General features: G+C 37.5%; 1 protein-coding gene across 1 annotated transcript in view; it reads right to left on the bottom strand.

Moving 5' to 3' along the window:
* Nucleotides 1-494: 494 nt before the first annotated feature.
* The window catches only part of PLXDC2 (plexin domain containing 2), a 434,538-nt gene continuing 409,772 nt past the window's right edge, over nucleotides 495-25,260 (bottom strand). The window contains exon 14 of the mRNA XM_002750087.8: nucleotides 495-3,874. Coding sequence (XP_002750133.1) covers nucleotides 3,758-3,874 — 117 coding nt within the window. The 3' untranslated portion in view covers nucleotides 495-3,757. The remainder of the gene's footprint in view (nucleotides 3,875-25,260) is intronic.

Raw genomic sequence — 25,260 nt, 5'->3', positions numbered from 1 at the left:
GGATGTCATGTGGGACAAATACTAGAGCAGGAATTCAGATGGGCAGAAAAGAAACTGAAGCAATTTTGCTTTGTGTTTTGAATGCATTTTGTTTTGGCACTTTCTCAAGATAGGTGATGGACTGATTGTCTTTGAATGCGTTTTAGACTGATGAACTATTCTTCCTTTGAGTGCAAATGTGTGCTGGTACTGGACTAGTAGATGTACTTTATGTGGGTTACATTGACATAAGGTTTTTAAGAATTGGTACTTCTGTACATTTAATCAGGTTGCATAATAATCTTGCAAGAAAGACAGGAAAAAAATGTTTTTCTTTTCCAGAATTGCAAATTGAGACTCATGGAGGTTGAAGTGATTTTCCCAAGATAACACAGTGGGGACTCAAAGCTGTGTCAGCTATAGTTTTTTCATTACTCGATGGGGCCTCTCTAAGATAAAAAAATGCTTGGATATGCCCAAGAGCTGCCAAATCTTTTTTCTTTCCTCCTCTTCTCTTTTCTTCAAGGATAAGGAATTCGAAGGTAACACCTCTCCAGAATTGTTCATTAAATTTTTCTTCAACCATGTAAGTGTTTCTTCTTATTCAATATGTTAGCCACAATCCAGGTGTGGCTATTGAGCTCTTGAAATGTGACTGGTGTGACTGAAGGATTATGTTTTAAATTTAATTTTAATTTCAAAAGCCACACTGGCTAGTGGACATGTTGGACAGCACAATTCTAGAAGCTACATGTGAAAGATTAACAAATACCCTTGATACTTCAAACTAAAATAGTAATTGGGGATCAATTGCACTTTCCCTTTAGTTTTCTAGGTGTTGGTATATCTTGAAGTCCAAACCTTTCACATACAATCCACCATTTATGGTCAGTGCCATCTGTTGGACTTAACCCATTTATGCCTGAGGTGGTAATTTCTTCAATTTTTGTAATCAGACCTTGGTGATGACCTTGAGCAGGATATAAATAACTCCCACAAGACTAGTGTTCCACTAATGGAACAGTAGACATAAATAGGTCAAGATATTTTTCTTGACTTTCAGTATCTTTACCTAATCACTGATTATTGATTTTTTTTTTACAAATAATTAAACTGAAATAACTAAGTTCCTCTGTAGCACCATTTATCTGATTTCTCCAGAAGTTGTGTCTCTGCTATTTTTATGTTTTTCATTATTATTTTTCTCTCTGCTATGTTCATCGTATATTAAGTAATGTACACCTGCATCTTCTCTAATACATAACATATGTAAAGTCCAAAGCATTGATGGCCATTTTGAATTTTCAGAAATTGTGTATCTGTTTTCTCAAATGGGCACAAGAATAAACCAGAAATATAAAATAGAATGAAAGTTTCATGAAAGAAAGGTATTTAGCCAACATTTCCCCTTACCACTAAAGAATTCATATACCACACATTTCTCACTACCTTTAACTGTTAGTTCTGTTAAGAAGTTTTCCCACACTCTAGTTCCAGAAAGTTTTATCTATTATTTGGTGCTTTTGGTTCACTGAACAATTCAGGGCTTGTACTTTTTTACAGAACTATCAATTGTTTTCAATCAAAATAGAAGATGAACGCTGAAGCGTATAAGAATAACATTACCATGTAAGAATTAAGTAGTACTTAATGGACACAAACTAAGGATAAGCCTGCAAGATTTCTATAACTGTCAATCAGTTGCTATTGGAAGCCATGGCTACCAAAAAAGCCAGTTGAAGCAGCATCATTTTATCCTAAAAGGAAGTCGTCTTTGTGTTCTGTATGCATTTGTAGAATACCAGTTGCACCAGTCATATTGGCAAGTCATTTGGTTATTGCTGTCTGACCAAACCTATTCCACAAGAATAAGCGGGGATACTTCAACTAAACCAAACATAGCTGCTGCAAAGATTGTCATCACAATCCTTCCGTCACCTTACTTTTCAATGTTCTTTTTGCAATAATTAACTAAGTTGGTTAGGAAAAAATTACCACTTTCATCAAATACTTAAAATCATAAAGCAATATATATGGAATAGAAAATGGCATTGGTTCAGGTCAGACACTCGTGATGATAAAGTATGGTACTCTGTGAATGGACTCATGTCCAAGACAGATGTGTACAGATGCTAAGCTGCTAGGAAAACGCTGTTTATGAAACATCTCTGCTTCTTGAGACCTGAATCTGCAAATGTTGAACACTGTACCTTCAAAAGCCAACAGTTTCTTGGCACAGAGTGTAAACGTTTCACTGGTTGGGATGTTGGTGAAGCTGTACACTCAGTACCTGAATTTGGACTTTAGGAGCTCAGTATACATATTACCCACTTTCCATCTCAAGGGATGCCTTTCCTTTCTTCATTCATGGGAATCTTCAAAGTCAGGATTGTGATTCCAGGGCAATAGATAGCTCCATGTAAGGGGCTTTCTGCATCCACTTTAGCCAGAGAGGGAAGGGGTTGACATGAATGAAAAAGTGGATCAAATAGTCAAGAACATAATGGGTGCGGCAATGACTGAACCACTTTTGCTAAGTGACAGAAAAATATTCTAATATTAAGGATTATTTTACAACTCTATGGAAGTAATGCAGCAATGCATCTTGCATCTGTTTTGTCTTGATGGCAAAATGCACTCTTAGAGTCACAAGATCCTGCCTTGTGTTAGTTATAAACAAAAATATATTTATATATATATATTTATGTAACTACTATGTGCTTTAAAGAAAATTACTGATGATTCAGCAGGGGTTTTCATTCTTTTTATCGCCATGCTGACGTGAATGGCTTCTGAGACAGGAATCGGCAATGAAATGGGTCTTTAGTACAGAAACGGCAAAAAATTAAAAATAACCATAAGTTTAAAATCCCTTAACATTTTTGTTTCAAAAATGATTAAGGAACTCTTCATATTGTTTCTTTTTGTTTCCGTCAGCCCAGAGCAACTGTGGTTTCATGGGACTTCTCAGTTGGGGAATGGAGGCAAGGCTTCCATAAAGCATAAATCAGATGTTTTTACTGAGGCGGGAGTACAGAAAGCCCTGTTTCCCATTCCCTCTTCCAAAATCCTTAGCTAAAAGCTTGGAAATTTTGTCACAGCTCATAGAAAGGTCACCCATTACCAAGGAAGAGACAGACATAGTCTGAACCTCCTGTATCAATAAAAGGATTCATCGTGTAAAGTCATGAACTTGTTGATACAGAAAGATCTAGAAAAACAACATCCTTTTGCCACAGATTTGTTTTGAAAATACAGAAAATCTCTTATTTGTGTTTGTTTTCACTCCTGCATGAGCTGTTTTTCTTAGCAATCTTCAAACATTCATCATTGCTCTTTCGAGTGAAAAGGTTCAGGCTTTGGAAAACTGTTATCTTTGAGACATCAGAGAACATCTGAATCAAAAGTGTCGATCCCTCATGAACTAAAGCTTTATTATGATTTTTTTCCTGATCCTTTTGCAACCCTGCACCTAAGCCAAAAGCATTACAATCTTGTCATACTTCAGATAAGTCCACAGGAGATGTTCCAAGTGAACTATAGATGGCATTCCATTAGGGAATTCTATGTTCAGTGTAAATGGTATCTTGTATAAGTTTTAGTTTTTTGTTTACCCTTCCTGGGCTGGGCTTGTCCGGAAATCTTGTCTTCTTCAGGCTACAGCAGCTTAGAGCTTGTTTGTGTGTGTTTTTGTTTGTTTGTTTGTCTTAAAGGTATAGGCAAAATATTAGTCTTAACACCTGTAAACCAGTACTGGTGCTGTTCTGTCCTAGAAATTTTAGCACTGCTCTGATACAATAAAACCTTCTTTCTCTCCAACTGGTTCAACTTCAGCATAGGCAGGATGTCCAGAACCTCTTCTAAACTTCATCGCAGGCCATCGGCTTGGGCGTCTCTAAAACAGAAAACACAAAAATAAAAAATGTGCATTAAGGTGAGATTCTATCATCAGAGAAATACATTTGACAGCTATTTTAGATTAAATGTTGAATTAATTCACATGTTACATCATCTGTTATTACAGCTACAGTCAGAATTAAGCGTTCCCCTTATCAGCCCTCCAACCCCTGCGCTTGCATTCCAGGATGGTGCTATCTACCCCCATCACAGGATAGACCACTCGTCATACTTGCCCTCAAAGGATTCAGAGCTTCTCCCAACCAAGGTTCAATGCCTTATGCATATGCTTGAAAAATGCCCAAATGTAACTAGGCAAACATAAATTGTAACAAAAATATTTCAAAATATGTGGCCACAGACGCTCTCTCTTCTCTACTAGTCAATACTGGTATCACATTATTTTGTTCATTAATTCACTAAAAAACTAAGGTCATAAAACTGCTCTGTTCCTAGAAGCGTGTTTCCAACAAGGCACCAGACTTCCTAGCAAATGAGCTAAAAGAAATATTTAGTATCTTACGAAATTATTTATTTAGCTAAGCATACCCATATATGATTTTTGTGCTTAAAAATGAAAGCTGTTATAGCCTAACAATGGAATCTACTACTAGAAGCTATGGCCAATCTTGAGCTTATGAAGCAAACATTACACAGTAGATACTAGTCCTAAAATACATGTTATTTGTATCGACAAAAAGAGAGCATTTCTCTTCAGCACTCTGTCCATCAACAAACTTTCTGTGATTTACAAATAGATGTGCCCAGTTATAGCAGCAACAGGCACCAAAATGCATTTCACAGCCATAATGACACTAGAAACTATTACTTCATTTATTAAAGTGCCTGTAATTTTGGGGTAAATAAGACAATAAATATAGAAGAAAGTTTATTTCTATCTAAACAATTCTAATGCACAAAAGGCTAAATATCAGTGTACATGTACTGGCATTTGGTATCTTTCTAGATTTTCCAATCACATGCCAATGTCAATGATTAATGGCTGTGAACGTTTTTCACATCAGATAGGGATGAGTATTAAGCTCTACAATCCAGAAAAAATACCAATCAAGTGAATTACATTCTGCCTACTAATAATATTAAGTGCTGTCTCTACAACATTATGTGGTCAGAATGCCTTAAATTTATTTGCTGATTAAGTCCCATTAAGTGAAACTGAATTAGCCCTATATTCCAAAAGAAACATTTAAAACTAAAGAAAGGGCCACATAACAAAACAGTCTGCAGTGGGGATGAAATCATCAACAATGGAAACATACTAAGCACCTCTAGGGAGGTGGGTACCATAACTCATGGTTATGCCTGTTTGGAGGGGAGAGAGGACATGTTGCATTGCTCATTACTTATAGCCCCCACTCTAGTTTTAGTAACTTCACAGGTGAGCTTCTCCAAAGCCATGGCTTTCCTAGTCAAGCAGCACCACTGAGATTTTGCTCTGAATCTCCACCATTCCAAAGCCACTTTGTAGCAAGAACAACCCTGCCACCTAGCAGGATTTTACAGCCACTTAAAGACATTGTGCTATACTGTTCACAGTAGCCAAGATTTGGAAGCAACTGAAGTGTCCATCAACAGATGAATGGATGAAGAAAATATAGTATATATACACAATGATGTACTATTCAGCCATAAAAATAATAAGATCCTGTCATTTGTAACAACGTGGATGGACTGGAGATCATTATATAAAGTGAAATAAGCTAGGCACAGAAAGATAAACACCGCACGTTCTCACTTACTTGTAAGATCTAAGAACAAAACAAGCTCATGGAGACAGAGTAGAAGAATGGTTATTAGAGAGGAAGGATAGTGGTGGGGTTGGGATGGGGTGGAGATGGCTAATGAGCTCCCCCCCAATAGAAAAATGAACAAGACTTAGTATTTCATAGCACAACAGGATGACTATAGTCAATAATAATTTAATTATACACTTAAAAATAATTGAAAGACTATAGTTGGATTGTTTGTAACGCAAAGGATAAATGCTTGAAGGAATGGATATCTCATTTTCCATGATGTGATTATAATACATTGCATGTCTGTATCCAATATCTCACATACTCTATAAATATATATGCCTACTATGTACCCACAAAAATTAAAAATTAGAGATGAGAAAAAAGAAGTGATACTATATGTGGCTCTTCATTAAAAAGGAGTGTAGATGGCGGGTATGTTGATGATGATGCTCATGGAAGTTACATTGTAGGAGGCTTTTATTTCATATCTCGGGCTTTGTACTAGGTGATTTCCGTACAGGATCTCATTTAATATCCAACACCGTCCTTTACATTTTGCATAAACCTGCAAAGCTAGCAAATGGCAGGGCCAACATATAAAATGAAAATCTACCTAATTCTAGGTTAATTTTTCCCACATGGAAATTATTTCTTAAAATGCAATGATTTATACATAACTTGCCCAACAATTGGGAACGTGGCTCTAGTTTTCTTTCAATCTTAACAATATACCAACAACTTCAGTATTCTGTTAATAAGTAGAGCTACTAAATTAATAACTCTTTGTTAGGTGAAAAGATTGCAGAATTCTTGATAGTGTATATCATGTGCTTTCTGAGTGTATCACAAAGGTCCTCAAAATAGAATATACAAACAGTTGGGTGTTAAACTTCATGTGTTAACACAGCATAATCATATTTTCCAAACTAATTATGTCTTTAAGGATTTTTTAGATTTGTAATTTTTATTTTACTAATTATAGAAAAAGTGAGTAGAAAAATAAGCAGAAAACAATATAGAAATTGCTCAATGAGACTTAAAATCACTAGAGATCCCACCCAAAACACACAATTGGTTAAACCAGTGGTCCCAACCTTTTTGGCACCAGGGATCAGTTTTTATGGAAGACAATTTTTTTCATGGGCTGGTTTGGGGGTAGGGGATGGGGGATGGTTTTGGGATGAAACTGTTCCACCTCAGATCATCAGGCATTAGATTCTTATAAGGAACACAACCTAGAGCCTCCCATGTGCAGTCACAGTAGGGTTCACACTCCTAGGCAGAGCTCAGGTGGTAATTCTCACTTGCCTGCCACTCATCTCCTGCTGTGTGGCCCCTTTCCTAGTAGGCCACTGACAGGTAGAGGTCCAGAGCCGGGGGGTTGGGAACCCCTGAGTGAAACTATCAGTGTATGTCACTCATCTAGTTTCATGACTAATGATGCACAAAATAGCTATCATCCAGCTACAAAATTATTCAAGACTGCTCTCTTATTCAGGAAAAACTAAAAATTCATAAATAATTTTTCACTAGATTTAAAAAAGCACTTTCATGATAATATCTTAAAATTTACAATGAAATCTGACAAATGTCATGTAACTAGGGTTTTAAACATTTGATTTCATTTCATATTCTTTTATAATCCCTTCATATCTTGGTCTTCACCATAACAATGCTGAGCAAAGAGTAATAACTTCACCAAAATTTTCCTTTCATTTTAGAATACTTTCACAATGAAATAGGAGCTGTCATCTCATATCACAAAGCAATTATGTGATTGTGAATAAATGACTTAATCTCTCTGGGCCTTTGTTTCTTCATCTGTGAAATAATAGCTAATTTGCCCTCTAATGTCCTAGGATCCTTATATTTGCTTGCCTGAGATAATGCCTATAAATTGGAGAAAAGAAAGAAGGGGAACATCACACACAGGGGCATGTAGAGGATGCATAGCAGGAGGTGGGGGGATTGGGGAGGGATAATATTAGAAATATCTAATGTAGATGATGGGGGATGGATGCAGCAAACCACCAAGGCACGTGTATACCCATGTAACAAACCTACACATTCTGCACATGTACCCCAGACCTTAAAGTATAATATAATAAATAAATACCTTAATAAATTAAACTGAATTAAAAAAGACCATCATTTTTAAAAAGAACCTCTTGTCCAGGTCTTTCTGATCCTTGTCTCCTCTGCCTCCTTCTGCTAACTTTTAGAATTCCTGTATTTAAGGAAATCTGTATAAATCAGCCCTAACTGCAATTGATTTTCGATGTCAATCTGCATGTGTTCAGATTATTCCTTATAAATGAAAAGAATGAGGCAATCATTTAACAGAATAACTATTTCATTAGCATAGACAAGTCCTTAACCCTGATGCTCTAATAGGAGCCATCTACCCAGAGAACAGGGAGGGGCTTGGATGGAAGGATCTGAAAACCTGAGCCTCATGTCCAGCCCTGCCACAAACTTGCAAGCATGATTAAGCACAGTCAGGGATTTCAGAGAAGGGATTGTTGTTTTATCTCGAGGCCTAGACAGTTCCAAATCTGTGTTGATTTTAGAATGGCTAATTCAAATTGTTACAGAAACTCATGTTGGCCACCGGGTCACTTGCTAACAAGGCAGGATGTATGCTGAAAATCTAAGAATTCAACCCAGACTGTAATGTTAATCCATTACAGAGTTTCAGGATATAATAATATCTTAAAACATTGCAGGGTGCAATGTGTGGGTGATCTCTAATTTCATTTCTGAGAATTATTTATGTGATTAATCACTTTCAGAAGAAAATGTTCTCAGCAATAACGTTGGCACTGGGGTTAGCTGTGCAGGCAGGAATTCTCCCTAATTCTTTTTTCAATACTGCTAATTGAACAGTCATCCAGGTCTGTCTCAATGGTCTATGGCAAGATAATTAGCTAAAATATCCGCAAACAAACCTGGAGGGCACCCTCAGTCAGCAGTGTACACAAAACTGCAGCTGGAGACCTTTCTTCCAGTTCAGAGAGCTACACAGAGAGTGTTTTGTGTTGGGTTAGATGAGCACTCGAAAGGAAGTTACAGGCAGGAGTATGAAAGAAAAGGGACTGATTTTGCAATTGAAGGCCCAGATAGGAAACACCTGTGGTGCATCATGGCCCTTGTCAAGCAGTCAGTTAGAAATTTCTGCCATTTTGGAGCTGTCTTCCTCCACAGTGAGGAAATAGAAAGAGGCTGGGATCACTTCCCAGTGTAGGACTTGGGCAAAGTCACGTCTTGTTACTCGGTTTCCACATCTAAATGAATCAGAGTATTGTTTTTCAAAAAACACACCCTTCCTTCCTTCTGTTTTTCTTTTTTTTTTTTTTCTGAGATGGACTTTCGCTCTGCTGCCCAGGCTGGAGTGCAGTGCCAGGATCTTGGCTCGCTGCAACCTCTGCCTCCTGGGTTGAAGCGATTCTCATGCCTCAGCCTCCGAAGTAGCTGGCATTACAGGTACCTGTCATTATGCCCAGCTAATTTTCATATTTTTAGTAGAGATGGGGTTTTTCCATGGTGGCTAGGCTGGTCTTGAACTCCTGATCTCACGTTATTCACCTGCCTTAGCCTCCTACAGTGCTGGAATTATAGGCATGAGCCAATGCACTTGGCCCTTCCTTCCTTTTTAAATTTTAAGCCACAAATTCTTTTTTTTTTTTCTAATAAAAATCTTACCTTGAACCTCAGAGAGAAGCACACAGAGTCAGTTTCCTTTAATTGCGGTGAACGGATCCCTGCTTGCATGTACTCCCAGAGCCTCATGGAGTTTAGGAATCCTATAATTTCTTAAAGCATGTATTTTGGAAACTACAGAAATGCAGAACTAAACTTGCCTGGGCACAAGAATCACAAGGGATCTTGTTAAACTGCAGCTCCTAATTCAATCGGTCTCGGGGAGGCCTGGGGGTCTGCATTTCTCACAGGCTCCCAGGTGATGCTGTGAATCCACACAACACACTTCAAAGAACAAGGAAGATGATTTTCTAAAGTTGCTTCTAACAGAAACATCCTCCAGGAGCCAGTAGAAGAAAAAATATTGAACCTCAGCCTTCCTTGTGTCTCTGGCAGACCGTCATGGGAACTGAAGACTTGTTTTTGCACTCAGGTCAACCTTTCAATATTTAGCTTTGATAAAATTTGACTGTTCAAGGGAAGGATTTTTTTCCCTCTCCATTTCGTTCTTTGAAATGCAATTTTTTCTTTATTTTCCTTATTTTGTGTTGAATATTTATTTTGTCTTAACAAGTTAAAGGGTGGATTGCCAGATTTAGCAAACAAATAAGACACCCATTATATCTGGATTTCAATAAACAACCAGTCATAAACCTGACAAAAACAAGCAATGGGGAAAGGATTCCCTGTTTAATAAATGGTGTTGGGAAAACTGGCTAGCCATGTGCAGAAAGCAGAAACTGGACCCCTTCCTGACACCTTACACTAAAATTAACTCCAGATGGATTAAAGACTTAAATATAAGACCTGGCACCATAAAAACCCTAGAAGAAAATCTAGGCAAAACCATTCAGGACATAGGAGTAGGCAAGGACTTCATGAACAAAACACCAAAAGCATTGGCAACAAAAGCCAAAATAGACAACTGGGACCTAATTAAACTCCACAGCTTCTGCACGGCAAAAGAAACAGTCACTAGAGTGAATCGGCAACCAACAGAAAGGGAAAAAATTTTTGCAGTTTACCCATCTGACAAAGTGCTGATATCCAGAATCTACAAAGAACTAAAACAGATTTACAAGAAAAAAACAAACAAGCCCATTCAAAAATGGGCAAAGGATATGAACAGACACTTTACAAAAGAAGACATATATGAGGCCAACAATCATATGAAAAAATGCTCATCATCACTGGTCATTAGAGAGATGCAAATCAAAACCACATTGAGATACCATCTGACGCCAGTTAGAATGGTAATCATTAAAAAATCTGGAGACAACAGATGCTGCAGAGGATGTGGAGAAAAAGGAACACTTTTACACTGTTGGTGGGAGTGTAAATTAGTTCAACCATTGTGGAAGACAGTGTGGCAATTCCTCAAGGCCTCAGAAATAGAAATTCCATTTGACCCAGCAATCCCATTACTGGGTATATATCCAAAGGACTATAACTCATTCTACTATAAGGACACATGCACACGAATGTTCATTGCAGCACTGTTTACAATAGCAAAGACCTGGAACCAACCCAAATGCCCATCGATGATAGACTGGATTGGGAAAATGTGGCACATATACACCATAGAATATTATGCAGCAATCAGAAATGATGAGTTCGTGTTGTTTGTAGGGACATGGTTGAATCTGGAGAACATCATTCTCAGCAAACTGACACAAGAACAGAAAATGAAATACTGCATATTCTCACTCATAGGCGGGTGATGAAAAATGAGAACACATGGACACAGGGAGGGGAGTACTAAACACTGGGGTCTATTGGGGGGAAAAGGGGAGGGCCAGCGCAGGGGGGAGCTGGGGAGGGATAGACTGGGGAAAAATGACAAATGTGGGTGAAGGGGAGAAAGGAAGCAAAACACACTGCCATGTGTGTACCTATGCAACTGTCTTGCACGTTCTGCACATGTACCCCAAACCTAAAATGCAATAAAAAATTAAAAAATATATATATATTTCATTGGACATATACTAACAGGCTTTCTTTTCTTTGGAAATACAGATTCATTTGAGTGTCTTGTATTTTACTTGCCAGTTCCATCTATGCGGAAACACAATGGCCTTGGGTCCTGGCCAGGGAAACTAGCAATCTAATTAAAATAAACAGCTCCTGTGTGTGGCTGTATCTCTTTGCTTCATGAATTGTAGGTCACTTTATCCTTAAAAAGAGTAACTCAGATCTGTTGGTCTTCTGGTGTGATTGAGAATTCCAAACAGGAGCATTCTAATTGCTAATTTTGGAAGCAAAGCCTGGGTGATCTTTGCACGTTTTCTGCTTGCCCTCTTTTGATTATTCCTGGTGTGGAAGTTAACCTTATTTGCCTGTGTCAGCTCTTCTCCAGTCTCCCATTACTACCTGTCATTGATATATTGCCTTCATTCTAGAACTGTCTTATGGATGACCTGAAGAATTAGTTATAACTGTAGTCAGTTCATGTGCAAGATGAAAATTGTTCCCAAGCATATTCAGATGCTTAGGGTTAACAACAAAAACAACAAGAAAACCATACAATTCCTGTGATTTTCCAGAAGCTAACATCTTCAAAGTACAAAGTCAATGGCTCTCCAATGGCTGAAGAAGTATCTTTCAACCACATATTGCAAACACTTAAGGTGCATTATTTTCTTTCACCGTTTAGTCTAGCTGACTAAAAATAAAAATCACATGGAGAGGTGCAAAGACCATCCATTTATCCATCTCACATGTTTCCAAGAACACTTTGTTTCTCTCCCTTTCTTCCTTCCTTCCCTCCCTCCCTCCCTCCCTCCCTCCCTCCCTCCCTCCCTCCCTCCCTCCCTTCCTTCCTTCCTTCCTTCCTTCCTTCCTTCCTTCCTTCCTTCCTTCCTTCCTTCCTTCCTTCCTTCCTTTTGAGATAGCATCTCACTCTGTCACCTGGGCTGGAGTACAGTGGCACCATCACCTGTCACTGCAGCCTCAACCTCCTGGGCTCAAGCTATCTTCCCACCTCAGCCTCCCAAATAGCTGGGACCACAAGCATCCACCACTACTCCTGGGTTTTTGTTTTTGTTTTGGTAAAGACAGGGTTTCACCACATTGCCAGGCTGATCTTGAGCTCCTAGCTTCAAGCAATCCTCCTCCCTTGGCTTCCCAAAGTATGGGAATTACAAGTATGAGCCATTGCACCTGCCCAAGCAAACTTTCTGAATCCCCACCTACAGATTACAAGTCACTTCTATTTAACCTGTGCTGTTTCAGATGTTTCCTGGTATTTTATCAATATCTTTTGTCACATTTTATCACATAATGTGGTTGTTCATGTGATTGGAGACATAGTCAAGATATACAATATATATGTATAAATGTGTGTCTCTGTGTGCATAGGTATGTATATCTATCTATTTATCATGCTCTATGTATATGTCCTTGAAGTCAAATGTCATATCCTGTGAACTGTGAAATATGCACAGCAGTGGGGTGCTGAAGCTATCTGACACCAGGAGTGAACCTTTTGTGTGACATCTGCTCCTCTAGAAGACATTATTTTCAGTAATAATCATGAAAGGAAATTAATAATAATAATGGTCAGGAAAGACATGGAGCCAGAAAACTGTCTTGTTTTGAACTTTGTAGATATATAATCATGCCAGCAAAAGTCATTAAATATAAAAAAAATTGCCACACAAAAAGGGGAAACAGAGTGAATGAATGCACATTTTGAAAAAAGGGGGGAAGAAGAAGGGGTATTGCCAAATAAAGAACTCCACAAGGTTTAGAGAATGATTTGTACTTGCAACAGCAGAATTGAAGTGCCTTAAGTTCTGTTTTTTGTCTTTACAACCACAATGCTATCATTCTTTATTTTGAATCCACTGTTTTAACACAGATATATAAAGTGCCATATAGGTTGAAGACACCAGTGTGCCCAAAACAAATGCAAAGGATTCCAAACCCTGATGAACTTTTCTTCTCTAAATGAATGCATGTAGCTGAGTTCACTGTTGGGAGCCAAGTGTGTTATAGAGAGTTCTCTGAGTTAACTTCTATACATAAGGCAATGTTTACAAAAAGATAAGTCATAACGTTGAACTAAGTTGAAGTTTATATATTATGTCAGTAAAACTCAACAGTAAGTGAGCCCACTCTTTAATGCTTAGATCAGCAGAAGTTTCTTTCAGGGAGGAATATTTTATAACTAACAGAGTTTGGAGTTTCTAGTGTATGGTGATAATAAAAAGCCCATTTTATCTGAGTCTGTTTTATTATAATTTTAGCATTCTCTCAAGACAATGCAACCTTCTTTTACCTGCACTTGAGAGCAGATAGCTTTGGTCTACCACAGCTGGCAAAGGGCTATATACAGGGAGATTCACAGTAAGTGTTTGTATTCACTTGCATAGATGTTATAGTTCATGCTGCGATGAGAGGCATGGCACCTCCTTGAGAGGAAGGAGAAACGAAGTACCTTCATAGCAGAGACGGGATTATTAAACAGGGAAAGCAATTGGCTATGCAACTGAGGACGACTTTTGCAGATATGAAGGAAACATGAGTGGATATAAAAGCATTGGTAGGGGCAAGGGATTAGCATCTGCTAAAAGGCTTCATTTGCTCAGTAAAAATAGATGAAGAAATCCACAAATTGAGAGAGAGCAGCATGGGATTGGATGTCTACAGTATCTACATTATCTTCTTTGCTCTGATAGGAAAACCTCAATTTATAACCCTTATTATCATTAACAAAAATAACTCATTCCTAATTAACTCAATTAACTGCCTAGCAATTGGTATTATCTTTTGATACACCCAAACTCCATCTATTTGCTCTAGCATCCAATCCGTGCTGCCCTCTCTCAATTGTATATTTCTTCATCTATTTCTGCTGAACAAATGAAGCTATTTAGAAAATGCTAATCCCTTGCCCCTACCAATGCTTTTATATCTACCCATGTTTTCTTCGTATCTGCAGTCTGCATATCTCATGGGTGACAAGCTCTCTTTCTTGAATGTTTTTTTCCTTTTTTGACTTCAGCCCACAACCAGCCACTTTGTTACTCGAATCGAGCCTGACTGTGTGATAATGCATTCAGTCATCTGATAAAATTAATATTTGCACACCTTTATGTAAAACAGTACTAAACATAAGGCGTTTATCTTATTTTTAGGGAAAATAACATATTTGCATATAAAAACTTGAACAGGAGTTAAGCAACAATATTTGGGGGTCAGCATAAAATCCAGTATCCACTGAAAATGTTCCACAACAAATGCTATGAGTTTCAAAGAAAAATACCTTCATCTGGAGTCATCAGAGACGGCTACATGGGCAGAATGAATGGAAAAAAGGACAGAATAAAACTCACCATCAATGCAGCCCTGAAGTTACATGCAAGACTCCAGGTCTCTAGAAAATGTCAGCCACTGGTTTTGTTGCATTGTTTTTCCCTCCTGTACTTCCTCCATCAACTTCAATGACTTTAATATTCCCCATTGCAGGGTTCCTCCTGAATCGTTAAAATAACATCCACTTCATTCCTTCTATATTTCTCTTCCCACCTCACCTCAAAGTTGCTACCTTCAGAGCCTATTAGATGGCACTGTCTGCCTCTAAATCCTTTAGATTATGGACTATCACATCTAATTAGCTTCTACAGTTCACTCAGGATTCACTTCTTGGCAGCCTGAATACCAAAGAGGGCCTCTTCTGTCAAGTTAGTGTTTTCTCATTTACTTGACCATCAATTCTGGATAAGTTCCCCCAGTCCTCAGCACAGATCCTAATCTTCTATATTTTCCTATTCCAGATCCTAAGCAGAACTAACTAGTGGAGAAAAAAGTCACATGTTCAGGTTCACCCAGTGTCAAAGAATCACCCTCTAATTTCCATTGGAAAGTCAGTGATTCATTCACTCTTCTCTTGCTGAGTTCTTGTGATACACTCAAACTCTATCTATTCTCTCTAGCATCCAATCCCATGCTGCCCACTGTTTGTGTATTTCTCCAACTATTTTTACTGAGCAAATGAAGCCTTTTAGCAGATGCTAATCCCTTGCCCCTACCAATGCTTTTCTAACTACTCCTGTTTCCTTCATATCTGCAAAAGTCTTCCTCAGTTGCATAGTCAATTGCTTTCCCTGTTTAATAATCCCATCTCTGCTATGAAAGTACTTAATTTCTCCCTCCTCTCCAAGACCCTTAAAACACCCCTTCCATTGTTTCTTTACTTTTTGCCTACACTGAACATCAGAGAAAAGCCTTTACTTGATGTTTCTTCAAATTCTTGGTACTATATCTCTGAAATGTCTAACTCCATCAATTACCTTCATGTTACCAAACCGTTCTTCACACTAAGTGTCTGTTCCCTCCTTTGAAACTGCATTCTCTCAGGTTACCACTGACTGAGTCATCAACCTCGTCTGTGACTTCTCCAGAGCACTTTACACTGCTCTCTGTCTCTTCATTCTTGATCCTTTCCCTTTTGTGGCTTGCTTTCTTTTCTCTTGCATCTCTCTCTCTCTCTCTCTCTCTCTCTCTCTCTCTCTCTTTCTCTCTCTCTTTCTGTGTGTGTGTGTTTTGTTTTTGCCTTAAACAGTCCCCTTTTCTGATTCATCAACATTAACTGTCAACACGTCCTAAGGTTTAGTGCTGACAAAACCCAACTATGTATTCTCTTGGGTTCCAACTTCTACTATCACTCCATATTTTCTGACCTGATTGTTTACCCAAATCCATTCCCCTTTTTTTGACGGAGTTTCGCTCTTGTTACCCAGACTGGAGTGCAATGGCATGATCTCGGCTCACCGCAACCTCCGCCTCTTGGGTTCAGGCAATTCTCCTGCCTCAGCCTCCTGAGTAGCTGGGATTACAGGCACTAGCCACCATGCCCAGCTAATTTTCGTATTCTTTTAGTAGAGACAGGGTTTCACCATGTTGACCAGGCTGGTCTCGATCTCTTGACCTTGTGATCCACCCACCTCGGCCTCCCAAAGTGCTGGGATTACAGGCGTGAGCCACCGCGCCCGGCTTTTTTAAGATACTCAATTTCTTGACCATCAGCTCAAACCAAACCTGCTTAAAATCCATCCTGTCACTTTCCTTCCTAAACTAATATTACCTTCTGATGTTTTTAATTCTGTCATTAGAAAATTCAATTTTGGCTGGGCATGGTGGCTCACACCTGTAACCCCAGCACTTCAGGAGGCCAAGGTAGGCAGATCACCTGAGGTCAAGAGTTCGAGACCAGCCTGGCCAACATGGTGAAACCCCATCTCTACTAAAAATACAAAAATTAGTCGGGGGTGGTGGCGGGCACCTGTAATCCCAGCTACTCGGGAGGCTGAGGCAGGAGAATCTCCTGAACCTGTCAGGCAGAGGTTGCAGTGAGCTGAGACCATGCTATTGTACTCCATCCTGGGCAACAACAGAGAAACTCCATCTCGAAAAGAAAATTCAATTTTCCAGTTGTTCAGATTCTGGACTTCGAAGTTAACTTTGATTCTTCTTCATCCTACACATTCAGGGCATCCTTCTCACCTTTACCACTAATTAGATATAGGAAATGTTCAGAAATTGCTTAATTTCTTGGAATCTCAGTCATCCTATCTGTAAAACAGGAATCTAGCAATGCCTATATTTACTAAGCTCATTGGGGACTATTGAGAATCCAAGATAACTGATTGAAAGCCCTTTCACATACAAATTTTTATGCAAACAAAGATTGATAAATTATATCTTCTTCTTTCACATGACTCCTGAATTAGCCTCATTCTCTTCCCTCTATAAATACCCCAATTCAGCTCTCAGTAACCACTTCACATATAGACTACCAATAGTCTTCTAACACTCTTCTGACTGTCCTTTCATTCTTCTTCTGGCTCACTCTACTCCTTCCCCACAACCATTTTAAATTCCTACTTTTTTTGTTGTTGTTGTTTAAAAGGAGTCTGTCTCTGTTACCTAGGCAGGAGTACAGTGGCTTGATCTCAGCTCACTGCAACCTCTGCCTCCTGGGTTCAAGCTGTTTTCCTGCCTCAGCCTCCCAAGAACCTGGGACTACAAGCTGGCACCACCATGCCTGGCTAATTATTGTATTTTTGGTAGAGACCAGGTTTCACCATGTTGGCCAGGCTGGTCTTGAACTCATGACCTCAAGTGATCCACCCCCCTCAGCCTCCCAAAGTGCTGGGATCACAGGCATGGGCCACTGTGCCAGGCCTAAACTCCTACTTCTTTATTACATCACTGATTCTCACTGCTTATGGAATGACAGCCAGATTCTGTGGTTTGTCCTTCAAAGCCTGCCAGATCTAACTTCCACATATAGTAAAGCCATTTTCAATATTTGTCCATAGATATTAACACACAGTTAAACAAGTTGATTTATCTTGTCCTTTCTTGATTTGGTGTGTTTAAAATCATACTATAGCCCCATTATATCTGAAAAGGTATCTCCCCTTCCTCTTTGCTTAGTCATAACACAGCACCCTTATAGGACGCAGCACAAATACCATGTCTTTAATGAGATTCTTCCTGATTCTCTCTCTCTCTAAGTGTTTTATAGCTTTTGACTAAATCCTTTATTCAATATTGATCATAGTTTTGATGTTCCTTTCATTAGTATAGAATTCTTATGTGGCTGTTTGGCCTTTACAGTTTTTATGTCCTCTGTCTTTAGATGCATAATAAGCTGAAAATATAATTAACAAATAAGATGATCATATAATTTATTGTCCAAATTAGGACACTTTTGAGAGTAAATGGAGAAAATATTAATAATTATATCAGACAACAGACATGAACTAGGATGGTTCTGGGCAAAGTGGGATGTATGTTTATCTTATACCCCTCTGTGAGGGTAAGATAATCTAGCAGAGTGTACTGCACAGATAGATTCTTTGGTTTTGACTAATTTTCTGAGAATAGTCTAGTCTTCTTCAGCATTAGCTTTAGTTCATAGTATGTTAATAATGCTTTGAGCAGCATCTCTTTATTTTGTCAGCCACATGGCCACAAGTGGTTATTTTCTACCAAGACCATGTAATAATGTGTTATTAGACAGGCAGTTTACTCCAAAGAAAACTACTTTGCAATGAATGTGAAAACAAGCCAGTTCACTGCTGCCTAGTGACTGAGTTCAAAGACAAGATAAGCTGCACTGGTCATAAACCTCCTAGTAAAAGTTGAAAGTGAGTTAGTGCTGCCTCCCCACAACAGACTGGCTGTTCCTTAAGAAACGGTTCTTTTCAATTGTCTGGAGTGCCAATGTGTTCTTATGTGAAGCTAAAGAAATCTGGCAAGTTAAGCTCTAATCAACAGTGACCTTAGACATAGTTAATGGTGAGTTATTCTCTATGCTAAAGTAATTATATGCTTTACTGCATATTTAATCATACGATTGAGAAACAACCCAAGAGAATTATATATGTCATCAAATCCAAAGACTATTGGACACTATTCATTTGAAGATATAGAGTGATCTCTATCAGTTAGACGAGGGTAAAACCAGACTTACATATATGACCAGTTTCATCATAGGCTTTTAATTTGTATATGTTGAAATGAAATTAAAAGTTTTAAAGGAAGTTTAAAAAGCAAATTTTTTACCTGTTTAATGTCCTACGTTGAAAAATCAGCATCCAAAATGGTGTATGTTTTTAAATCTGAGGAATTTGATTTATTTATTTTACAATTTTGAACACACACCATCTCTTGTCAAATCAATTCAGAAATTGAAATAAAAATATAATCTCTGAGAAAGGGAACAATAAAGCATTAGTGCAGCAGGAAAATAAAACTTAAAGAATGTGTAATTTAGAGATCAATTGTGGAGGGTTTACAGGTGCATTTGTAATTATATTGTCATACAATGTTGTAACTGACTAACAACAGTGTTCAATCATTCTTTGCTTAGGGCCTCCAGTGATATTCATTACTGTCCTTTACAAAGATTCATGTAACCTCCAAAAAAGCTTTCCTGAGAGTGCACTGCATTCATCCTGTGATAAAGAAGTGCTGATAACTATGATAACGATATTATGTGAACCAGATTATGGTTCTGGAATTCATCCTGTTTGCAACATTTTAAAAATAAAAAAAGAGATAAAAAAGCAAGATGCCTGAGATCTAACAATTAGAACCTATAAAAACAACATTTTTTTGGTACAGTCCATGGTATAATACTCAGGGGTTTGATAATATGGTTTGTGAATTATTTAGATCAGCTATTCTTTTTCCCCTTCCTCTTCTCATTTGGATAGCTAATCAACAATTACTCAAGAAAAGGTAGGAGTAGGAAATGAAGGAATCCCTCAAATAAATTATGTATTTATACAATTTTTGGCTGAAACTGACTATTGTTTAAAATAGCACTTTTAACAGAGTTAAAGGCTGCTTGGGAGAGTCAGCAAATTTGGTTTTAACTCCTGGTTGAGTTACACAGAACAGTTACTGACCAGAATCACAAAGTTAGTAAAAGCTGGAATTCATACAAAATCTGCTGCCTTCTTGGTGCTAGACTCTTTGTGCTGTGTTTTATTGATTCATGATTCTGCTTCAGTTAAGCACTAAGGCCTTTGGCAAGTCAATTCTCCTCTCGCTTTATCCATGTTCTTACGTATAAAATAAGAAAGAGGACAGATACTAATTTTCTACTTAGTATGAAGCTATGCCCTTCAGTCAGCCTTAACAACTAAACACACGTCATAATAATTTTTTAAAGAGGAAATATATATTTATCAATCACACCACTTTAATTTTATGCATTTAAAGCATACTGTGAATGATTCAACTAAAACATTTCTAATAAGATTTATATTAAAAATGTTTCAGTGCATTAAATCAATGTTGTCATTTAAAAAGTTGTTTATCTTTTCAAGCATACAAATGTTCTTTTGGGAAAACAGTTTTATTTCTCTTTAGCTGAGACATAAAATGCAAAAAGTTATAAATGACTGAATTTGATATTTCTTTAAGTTCTCTGCTAACTCTTAACTTCCTATCATTTCATGATTCTGTTTATTGAAGTTATACTCCTTATTTTGGTTATTTACTTTTCTCACTGAAACACCATGAATTGTTTCATTTAAAAAAAGAGATGTATAATAATTTTCAGTTAGCCTAAATATATTCTGCTAAGTAGCTTTTACAGTTGGTGAGTAAAAATTTAAGTCCAGGCCGCGTATGGTGGCTCATGCCTGTAATCCCAGCCCTTTGGGAGGCCGAGGCGGTGGACCATGAGTTCAAGAGATCAAGACCATCCTGGTCAACATGGTGAAACCCCGTCTCTACTAAAAAGACAAAAAATTAGCTGGGCATGGTTGCGGGTGCCTGTAATCCCAGCTACTCAGGAGGCTGAGGCAGGAGAATTGCCTGAACCCAGGAGGCGGAGGTTGCGGTGAGCTGAGATCACGCCATTGCACTCCAGCCTGGGTAACAAGAGTGAAACTCTGTCTCAAAAAACAAAACAAAACAAAAAAACAAAACCAAATTTAAATCCAAAAATATAATTAGATTTTAAAACTTTATTTTATTTCATCTATGTTTATTTCATTGTGTACACATACAAGCAATTTAACCTATCCACCATTTTCTATAGATATCATTTTTGTGTGATACATGCACCGAAGATCTATGCTTTTAGCACATTTTCAGTACACTGTACAATGCAATATTGTTAACTGTAGTCCTCCTGCTGTTCACTAAATCTCTAGACTTATTCATCAATGCATCAATGTATACAAGCAATATACATTGCTTGTATATTGTATAAATATAACGCTAAACAAAATTTCGAGTTAAAGTTATACAATCTCAAGGAATGCTTGCAAGTTTAGGAGGCTGCAAACACACCCTGGTGGGCCCTTCGCACATCAGAAGTTGGCTTCTTTCCCATTCCTATTTCATGTTTTACAGGTTTTCAACTCCTAAACACTATGACTTCTGACCTCTTCCTACTCATTCTCCTCATATTACTTGTATCTTATAATACGGAGAAAACAGTAATCTCAGAGGAAACCCCCTCAACTACTTCTCCCTCCTGCCTCCCTTCCCTTGTTCATGCTGATTAGCCCCACCCACGCTTGTGGGTATATCACTTCACTCTCAATCACCTTTTGACTCTATTTCTTTCTATTCAAAATAATATTTTGGATATCATATTGAAATTTCAATAAAAAAATTAAAAAGTGATGTTACATAAAACTGAAAAGCTTCTATACAGCAAACAAACAACAACATGAAGAGGAAGCCTATGGATTTTGATAAAACATTTACAAACCATTTATCTGGTTAAGGGATCAGTAGCTAAAATATATAAGAAACTCACAGAACTCAACATCAAAAAAACCCAGATAACTCAATATAAAAATGGAGAAAGGACTTGAATATTTCATTTCTCCAATGAAGTCATAAAAATGGCAACAGGTATATAAAAAGATGCTCAATATTTCTCTGTCTAAGGAAATGGAAGTCAAAATTACAATGAGATATCACCTCACACCCGTTAGGATGAATATTATTGAAAAGACAAGAGATAACAAGTATTGGGAAGGATTGCGAGAAGAGGAAACCATTGCACACTGTTGGGAGAAATGTAAGTGGTATAGCTATTATGGAAAATGTATGAAGTTTTCTCAAAAAACTGAAAATGGAACTGCTATATGACCCAGCAGTCTTACTGCTGGATATACATTCATAGAAAATAAAATCAACATCTCGCAGAGATATGTTCATTCCCATGTTCACAGTGCCATTATTCACATTGGCCAAGACGTGGAAACAATGGAAATGTCCATTGACAGGTGAATGGATACCACAACATGTGGTATATGTACACAATGAAATACTATTCAGCCTTAAAAAGGGGGACACTGCCATTTTCAACAACATAAATGAACCTGAGAACACTGTGCTAAGTGAAATTAGTCAGACATAGAAAGAAAGATATTGCATGATGCCTATTACATGTGGAAGTTTTTAAAAAGGTCAATTATATAACACCAGAGAGTGGTTACCGGGGCAAAGCAGGGCAGGAAATGGAGAAATGGAAGAAAGTAGACCGAAAAGTACAAACTTGCACTTATGTAGGATGAATAAGTCTAGAGATTTAATCAACAGCATGAGGACTACAGTTAACAATATTGCATTATAGATTATACTGAAAATGTGCTATCAGCATAGATTTTAGGAGCATGTATCATGCAAAAATGATATCTATAGAAGGTGATAAATAGGATAAATTGCTTGGCTGTGGCGATCACTTCACTATGTATATATATGCATATAAAATGTCATTGCTGTATACCTTAAGTATATACATATTTTAAAAAAGAGTACTTGACACAAAGTATCTGCTCAATTAATGATGTCTATCATTAAGAAAAATACGAGGGTTTGCTTCTTGGTATTTCTTGACCCTATTCTCTGCCCCAGCTTTTATAGAAATTTCTTTTTTTATTTATCTCTGTTGTCCATATCCTATTCATTATTCATTTCACTCCCAGGATTTTCTCCGCGTGTGGGCCACTGTCATGGAAGATGGCCTTGGCAGGTCAGTTTTGAGAATTCCTTGTGCTATACTGCTTCAGCCCCTTCAGAAATTCTTACACAGGTCCCCTGTGCTCACCTGCAACTGGAGTGGGCACTTGTCCCTCTTACTTTCTGCTACCGTTCTCACTTGGGCCTGCTGTGTTTTCCAAGCAATGCCTATGGGCTAATTTTGTGGTTTTCCTGCTTCAAGCCTGCTAGACACCTTGTGGATTTTCTTTGTTTGCTCTCATATAAAAACCAACAACATTCAGGTCTTGTGACTACTGGTGGTTTGTTATTATATGGAGTATTTAGAGCTGATGCTTGCAGTTTGGCCATCAATTGTCAGCTAATTTTGTTGTAAATATTGTCCACAAGTTTTTAAAAATTTGAGACCTAGTTGTTCTGTTTTTACATGGATATTTAGGAAAATTAAAAAAAAAAATTATGCTGCTTTCACTGCCATCAACTTTCCAGAATCTTTCATCAGCATTCCTTTTGACATTTAAGGGACAAGGGCTCTTTTTTGCATTTACTGTTAAATCACTTTCCTCATTACCATAAAATCTTTCAACAAATTGATCTGAATGAAATGTTTCCAAAAATATTTAAATATTTTACTACTATACTCCCCTTTCATTAAAAAGAAAAAAAATACAGGCAACTGTTCTACTATGTGCTGAAATGAATTAATAAATGTGTGTGTGTTCATATATATTTTTAACTTGGAGATCAAAAAGAGAAAGAATCATGCTAAGAATCTACCTATGTGGTTAGCTTCCTCTTAGCTCATCCTGATCAAGATTGAAGATTTCCATCCTTTCTATGCTAGGGAAACAAATTTGCATGTCTTGGATGTAATTCAACTACATCATTTATGAACACATAGGGGTTTTAACTTAAATGAAGTCTGTGTTTGCTATAGTAAAGAGAACAAGTAAGAAGAAAAAATCGCTATGTTCATCAGCAGCAGTTATACTCTAAAGATACTGATGATCACAGATTCTAATAAAATAAAAATTTAGAACAAACACCAACTTAAATTTCAGGAAGAAATGTGGAAGTAAATACTTAAAAATTCTCTAAAGCTGTTTAGCCAAGTATAAGAGGGAAGGAAACAGAGTAAGTAGCAAAAGTGATTTTGAATAACCAGAGCATACATGCTATACTGAAACCTCTCAGAGTAGTCAATCTTAGGAGAAAGGAAAGAAAAGATAGAAATAGAAAGAAAATCACAAAATGGCTTATTTGTAGGTAGAAAACGCCAAGTATGCTACTCCTAACTATTTGCAGAAAGCATGAGTAATCATCAATTTATTCTGTTAGTAAAATTTAAAAAATTTGTTACTGAATATATATACCACTATGTATGCATAAAAATTAAAAATTTAGAAAAAACCCTAAAAAGAAATTTGTGAAAAGGACATAAGAGAAAGTGAAGAATAGTACCTTGCATCTCTGGCTCTATGTTACTTTCTTCTGTTTTAGGTAACTCTTTATTGAAAAAGATTTGCTTAAGGCACTTTACATCATTGTTACATTAATGATTACTTCGTTGTTTTTAGGCAGACTTTTGCTAAAGGCAAACCTGAGCCTGGCTTGCTCTGCAGTGACCTGAGCATGAAATCTGAGACATTACCCAATACTACCAACTTCCACAAAAGGGCAAAATAAATAGGGTGGGCATTTTCATAATTATTAACTCATTCTATTCTCTGAATAGGAGAACTACAGTCTTCCTTGTTGTTTGTGTTTGTGTCTTATTTTTTGTCTTCGGGTTACTAACAACAACAAAAAGATTCCTCCATTAACTGTAAACATGCACACACATGCCTTCTAGTTCACTGTAATTTTTGCATCTTCATGAAACATATACAATACTGGGCAATCAGAATACCCTAGATTTACAGGGAGAGGTGAAGCTGAAATTCATTCTAATTGAAGCACATATAGTGTCTAAATACCCTCTAAGAAGCCCTTGATATTGGGGCCTTGTATGCTTAAGTACAGTGGTGATGAAGAGCTTATGATTCAGGAAGCCTGTTGTATCTCTGAGTAGCTCTGAGTGTCAGAAAGTCTTTACAATGAGTCGGTATTTGAATCTTCACAGTTTCTCCCCAGAGATCCTTGTGTCCCTTCCTCGAATCTATCCAGCATAAGTTACCTACCTTGGCCTAAGTTTTAAGTCTTTACTCTTCTTAGTCAGTCTCCACTGAACACAGTTGAGGCTATGCTCCTTTAAAAGTATGGGGTACTTACTCTTCCCTCTACAAGAATGGACCCTGCTTCTTTTAAAAAAGTGCTATCCTGGTTTTCATAAAAAATGTGATAAATTTTGAATTAACAACTACAATTATAAATTAAATTACACATTTTGAGATTACTTGTGAGTAAAATTGAATGTTCAGTATCTATTCTTGTGCTGTAT

The sequence above is a fragment of the Callithrix jacchus genome, chromosome 7 (assembly GCF_049354715.1).
Source record: "Callithrix jacchus isolate 240 chromosome 7, calJac240_pri, whole genome shotgun sequence".
Taxonomy (NCBI): domain Eukaryota; kingdom Metazoa; phylum Chordata; class Mammalia; order Primates; family Cebidae; genus Callithrix; species Callithrix jacchus.
Note: the sequence above shows the minus strand (reverse complement) of the source record. Positions and strands in the feature narration are given on the sequence as shown.